At 40.8% G+C, this 6,737-nt stretch overlaps 1 protein-coding gene across 1 annotated transcript; it reads right to left on the bottom strand.

The window, feature by feature from the left end:
• Positions 1-5,264: 5,264 nt before the first annotated feature.
• Positions 5,265-6,734, bottom strand: BBS10 (Bardet-Biedl syndrome 10; the record flags this gene model as incomplete). Its single annotated transcript, XM_009587496.1, has 1 exon — positions 5,265-6,734. A coding segment is annotated over one exon (1,470 nt), but the record flags the coding sequence as incomplete, so codon positions are not given.
• Positions 6,735-6,737: the final 3 nt, after the last annotated feature.

Below are 6,737 nucleotides of genomic sequence, written 5' to 3'. Positions count from 1 at the left end.
ACCAGCAGTAATGGTTTTCCTCTGGAAAACTATTTTGTACTCTTTTCGCCAGGACTGTTTTTAAAAAGAGTGCACTGCTCTGTCTATCACAGGAATAAGCATCGCTTCCGAAGTCTAGTCTTCTATTGAATCATATAATAAAGAAGGAGCTACTATATATTAAATCTATTATATTTTTGCTATCATTACTTTTAGTTTTGGAATGCTAAAATTAAAATTCTTATTCCTGGAAGTAATTATTATATTCTCTTATAGAGGCAAGTAATTTGTATAATCCTAGATTCAAACATCTATCACTCTCTACAACTACCTGAAAGGAGGTTGTAGCCAGGCGGGTGTCGGTCTCTTCTCCCAAGTAACTAGCGATAGGACGAGAGAAAATGGCCTCAAGTTGCGCCAGGGGGGGTTTAGATTGGACATTAGGAAAAATTTCTTCACTGAAAGGGTTGTCAAGCCTTGGAACAGGCTGCCCAGGGCAGCGGGGGAGTCACCATCCCTGGAAGTATTTAAATGACGTGTAGATGAGGCGTTTAGGGACATGGTTTAGTGGTGGACTTGGCAGTGCTAGGTTAATGGTTCAGATTGATGATCTTAAAGGTCTTTTCCAACCTAAACGATTCTATAATTCTATTCTATGATTACAGAATACAAATGACGCCTTACACAAAATGCTACTGCAAAATTATAATTGTGTTAATTACAGCCAACGAATTTCCAAAGTTACTGTTTATAAATTCAGACATTACTCTCTTGATTTGTTCAGTCTTAATAATAATAATGCGATAAATAGCATAGTAAATAAAGCAAGTATTTAATCGTTGGTTTTACTGGTGACAAAAAAAAGTTTCTTAAGATTTCAAGATAATTAAACTAACGAGATTTTTGCAACTGAACACTGAAATAGTTTCTCTCTTAACATGAGATTTAAAAGAACCTTGCCAAAAAAGACACAAGTGGACAGGTTAACCTAAACAAGCATAGAAATAAATTTAGTAATCAAAAATGGAAGTCTGTACTGCTAATAGCACATTTGTTACATAACAAAAAGCAAATTAGGTACAGGCTCAGATGAACGCAATTCTAGTGAAGTCCAGGAGATATATGCAAGTGAAGAATTTAATCTTCCTTAATCTTCTCACGTGGTATGATTAATCACCTACCTGTGGACTCTGGAAGATGACTGTTACAAAGATAACAATAGAAACAATATAAAATTACTAGAGTTATGCCACTATACAGTTATGCTCCTAAACAAAATATTGCATTCCCCGACTCGCTCTTGCAAATGCGATTCAGTCATGTGTGATTTGTGACACAACAGAATAATGTTCTTTGTTGCTACTGGTTCCTATTAGCGATACTCTCTGTATAGCTGCCAAAAAGGCTAAAGGTCAGTAACCAGCTAAGCATGGATGAAAATATAAGGCCATATTTAGGTTGCATAACTTCCACTGAAGAAGTTAAGCAATACCCATTTGGTAAAGGGGGAGCTGATGTCACCGGAGATCAATGAGAAGGGCCCGAGGAAGGTGCTGAGCCGCCAGGATGAGGCAATGGGGAAAGGCAGCCGGAGGAACGCTGGGGAGCGGAGGCTGTCTTGGTGCGGTCCCAGCACAGGCAAAAGTCTGCTGAGACTCGACCCCCGCCCAAATCAACAAACAAAAACACGTGTCCTTGTCATGTAAATAGATTATTCCCATTCTCAAGAGCTGTGTGCAGGATGCAGCTTCAATCTAGTCTCACAATACATTATTATACATGTGTCTTAAAACCTAGGGTTTTTTTAAATTAAAAAAAATAAACTACCTGCCTGTATACGTGAATCTGCTACCTGACAAACGGGATTACCTTGCTTAAAATACACCTACACTCCTTGTGGCTGGAGTGAGCACCTTGAAAATATTCTGATGAATTTCACGTGAGGTAGAATATAGGTTTGCTAAGGGCTGCAGAAAGGAGAGTTAAACACCGAGATTTTTCTAAAACCATTCTTTTAATTTTAGGCTATTACCACCAGTATCCCTGTACTTTACATCATATTTCAAGTTTGGACCCGAGTCCACACACATGCCCATGTGCACTTGACTTTCACTTTGTGTGGAGGCCAATCCATATTTAGAAATATAAAAATAATAGAATAATAGCACAAAATAGAAATAATCTCTGGGAAACAGTGCAAGAAGAAAAACCCATAGGCTTTTACAACCTTAGTGCATGCCCAAACATACTGCTCCTTGTGGTTTTGGCTGAGTAAACGTATTCTTCCAAGCTGCCCCAGGTAACCCCTTTGTCCCTGCCACTATGTCAAGAGATCGCCCTTAGAACCGTCCCCAGGCCACCTGTCAAAGGGCAAGCAACGTTTATATATAGCTTTAAAATTTGGGATAGCTACAGGACGTCATGAAACATTGCGTACCTAAGGCTTGGGTACCAACGAGCAGTAACAGCCCCAGTAAGGTGACTGGGTAAGCACAGCCTCTGCAATCGGGTCAGAAACATCAGCAGAGGAGAAAGGGCACCGACAGCGCCCGAGCCGCAGCCCGGAAGGCAGACTGCCGCCGCTTCTCAGGGCTACAAACAGCCTTTCTCTTAAAGAGTAGATCGGACAGCAGTGATCCCAAAGTATTTTCTAAGATTAGGTCATGATTACACTTCCAGGCTAATTACTGGAGAAGACTTCTAAAGATAAGAAAGAGCTAAAACCAAAAGTAAATTTGCTCTTCTCCCCAAAGACTAAGTTAATGCCTTTTTTTTCCTTGAGCCAGTGCACATCTTGTAATGCGCTTAGACTCCAGGACTGGAAATCAAACAGCCATGTCCTGAACAAGCATCACCCCAGCAGTCCAGGACAGACAACGGACATTCCTCTCCAAGGGAAAGGGGTGCCATGTTCTCAGCTCTCCACACAAAACAGGGAATCGGTAGTTCAAAAGGGAAAGCTGATCATTCACAAAATATAACAGGACAGAGAAGTCAATGAAATACAGCACCTGACTCAATGAGCCTTCAGACTCAGGAGGTTTCACCAGAAACAGGTCAAAAAAAAGCTTTATGTAATTGTAATTTTTAAATTCTCCCTTGTATCTCTGGCATACCAAAATAAGAGTTTTGTGTATCATAAAATTTTTGGAATTTCTTCTCAGTGATGACAGAATTTAAATCAAACAGCCAGAAGGCCATTCACATAACAAACTATTTTTGTTTTAACCTTTTTCAAGGAGCTGCAGTAAATCTGAGTGTGCAGATGTGCAAATGGTATAAAATAACATGAAATGATACAGTATTCTCTTTATTTTACCTGTATTTAGGGGACACCTAGCTTCAGAATACAAAAGCAGCTTCTGCAGACAACCCCCACTGCTGCCAGGCTTCACGCACTCTGCGCCACAGTTAGACTACCACGAAGCAAATCATTAATCTTTGGCCAGCAAGCTGGTCAGCAGTTTGAACAGAGTATGCAGAAACTTGTGCAAGAGCAAAACTGTCTCGGCGGCTCATTACAAAGTTAAAATACAGAACCCAAGTGCCTGCTGAAGCGCCAGGGCTGATGGAAGCTCCCGAGCGGCCCCGAGGCTGTCCGGGCAAGCAGGACTTGCAGCTCCGAAACACCAGCTCTTCCACAACAGAGATTTCTCTTTGCTCTTACTGGACCTGTCACATTAAGCAACTGCCAAAAGCATGCGGTAACGGGCAGAATGTGATTTTCTTTCCTCTCCTCTGTGTTTAATTCTCCCCCACCTTTGCACCCACCAACAATGATTCTAAAACAAAAGAATTACTGTCCCTAGTCCTTCATTAAAGAAATCACTCTAGTGAACACCGAGTTTCACTGTTTTTCATATGCAGATGTCTGTAACAGTGTATTAGTCAGGAAAAAAAAATTATTTCAGTATTTTATATTACCAAGAATATATATAAACTTTCAACAGAAAGTTGTAGTCAAACAGAGCATTGCTGCCAAAACACCTGAAACAGCTTTGGTAGACTCTTCCAAAGAAACTGAAAAAGGGAAAGCAACCACATAAATTAATGGGAAAAAAAAATCTGATTTCCAGTTGTAATCATGTCAGCAGATAAGTATGATTTGTGCCTCTGATTTTAAATACCCTCACTAAATTTTATTTAATAGCAGATTAAAAAAAACCACAGTTATTCTAAGTATTTCGCAATACTGGCAATGGCACACAGAGAACCAATGTGATACCGTTATCAGCTGCAGCTGTTCAGTTACCCAAAACCTCCCACACCAAACCAGAAGTTTTTAAGACACAGCAGAAAAGGAGGTATATTGACATCTAGGTGATACTGAGCTTAAAGCAAATCATATTAGGATGAAAATCCTGTGGGGAAAAAAAGAATAAAAAAACAAATAAACAAACAAAAAACCCTCAGAATAAAATCCCAAATGATCGAAGTCTGAACTGAAACGTTGTCTCAGGTTTTTCACACAAAACTGCATTATTGCCTGTGTAAACTTTTCCCATGATTACACAGCCTTTTATAGTAGCACCACAACTCAACCCAGGATAGTTAAAATTACTAGTTGTACTAAGTAATGTCACATTACTAATTTGCCAGAGCACATGCCAGACAGTCACGATATGAAATTATTCTTAATTCTACTAGTTTGACTGAAGCGAACTCAATGGAAGACAAAATGCTGCATCTCCTACCAGACGAGAAAATTCTTCATTGGGATGTACTGCAGCGGCCTACCACTGCCTGCCAAACAGGCTAACAACAGTTGTATATTTTCCATTATATTCAAAACCACAATATATACAAAAATATTTTTATTTAAAGTAACATTCAATCCAGCCTATTATGAAGGCTAAAAAAACCCCTTGCTTACAACTTGCAAGGTCAGTGGCTCATGTCAGACTGGCAACTTTTAACGTGTCAGCAAAACTAATCACATCTAACTTGCATAAATACTCAAACCTCCAAAAAAAGTTCACCCTTGGCTAGAATGTACACAGGATCCTCTGCATGTGGATGGAAAAGGCATTGTGGATCTTCTGCAGTGGAAATCAGCTACACTTTCTCATGTTTGAAACTTCAAGTTTGTGCTGTTCATAACCCAGTTTTCCACAAATCTCAGCTGGTCAGTCTTTTTCTTCCTTTTCTTCTAAGAGGAAAGAAGCACGTTAGGTCTCTGGGCCTAAAAAGGTATCTTTTAGTCTCTAGCACTTAATTTTGAGACATGTCCATTTGACAAGAAGACACAGGAAAACACATAATCAAAACATCCTTTATTAATGATTTCAGAAGTCATCTTCTGAGTCATTATCCTCAATTTTTTGCAGTGGCCGCTTAACACCAATTATTAAATCTATGGAGAGCAGCTCTGTAACACAACGAAGAACTGAAATGACTAACTGGTATTTGCAATACACCGATTCTAAGCCCTTCTCATTCACAGGCAGTGGCTCATTTTTTTTGAGTGCATTTATGGCTTTGAGATAGAACTTTGTAAAGCTGTTTTGTTCTGTTGTCCTGTATAAGGACTTGGGAATACTTAGCAAAGCATCAGCAACTACATTAGATATGACAGTTACCTGCGACTGCTGAAACTGTTTTGCATAGTACCGAATATAATAATGTAACAAGATTTCAAAGTAACCTCCTACTGGCAAAACTGATCCTGCTTCTATGAGGGAGTTGGAATAATTCTGTGCAATACTTACACAACTCTTTTCACGTTTAAATGGAACTATACTGCAACTTGTTTTCTCTACATGTTTGCCAACATCTAGGCGTTCACATGCAGTGACTGTATCAGCATTATGTGCTGCTGATACAGCAGTGCTGTAATTCTTTTGATTGTCCACAAGTAAATCACTTTTATAGTTCTCGTGCACGTCACCCAGATGCTTGCATTTTGCATGCAGTTTCTGTACGTCTCTCGAAGGGCCATCTCCTTCAGCGGCAACGTCGAATTCTTTGATGTGCAAGATGGGATTTGAGGGTATTTGCAAGTTTGTTTGCACACGTGCTGGATTTTCACTTCCCTGCAAGTCAGCGTCTACAATTTGCATCTCTATTTCCTCCCTGCGTGTTTTCAATTGTTGTTCAGAAACCTGATTACTCTTACAAAAAATATTTTCTGTTATGATTTGCTTCTGAGTAGCTGAAGAATGCCAGCCACAAACACCTGCGGCTTCATTCTGGCTCTCACCTTCTGCTTTCCATTCCTCCCTCTGATCAACTCTTTTAAATAGCTGCTGCAGCATTGTAAACGCCCCTTGTAAAGCAGCAGCATGTTGCTCATTAACAGCATCGACCGGCCCACAAAGAATTAGGCAATGGGGCTGAAAGGCACACACGCTGGTGAAGCCAACGTGAACACATCTCTTTGAGCCGAGCAGCAAGGGCTGGCAAAACGTTGCCACTGCGGTTTCAGTGATTTCTCTGTGCATGTCATCACCAAAAGGTGCATAAGGCGAGACTCCTGTGATTTCACAGATAAGGGCCATTTCTTCCGACGACAAGCACTCTACCACAGATACGCCGTGTAATTTTGCATAGTAGATAACCACTTCCTCTTGCTTCACGCTCGACAGCAACAGTTTAACGTTGTTGCTCTGCAAGTGTTTCATTAAGGCTTCTGTCCTCCTCGAGATCCAGCGCAGGGAGGCCTGGTATTGACCCTCGGAGTCGACAACAAACTCGGCACCGGGGCCCGCGAGGGCGGGCCGGAGGGGCTCGGTGACGAGCACGGCCCGCAGGTCGCCGCC

This window comes from Fulmarus glacialis, unplaced genomic scaffold (genome assembly GCF_000690835.1).
Source record: "Fulmarus glacialis isolate BGI_N327 unplaced genomic scaffold, ASM69083v1 scaffold16321, whole genome shotgun sequence".
NCBI classification, from domain to species: Eukaryota; Metazoa; Chordata; class Aves; order Procellariiformes; family Procellariidae; genus Fulmarus; species Fulmarus glacialis.
Note: the sequence above shows the minus strand (reverse complement) of the source record. Positions and strands in the feature narration are given on the sequence as shown.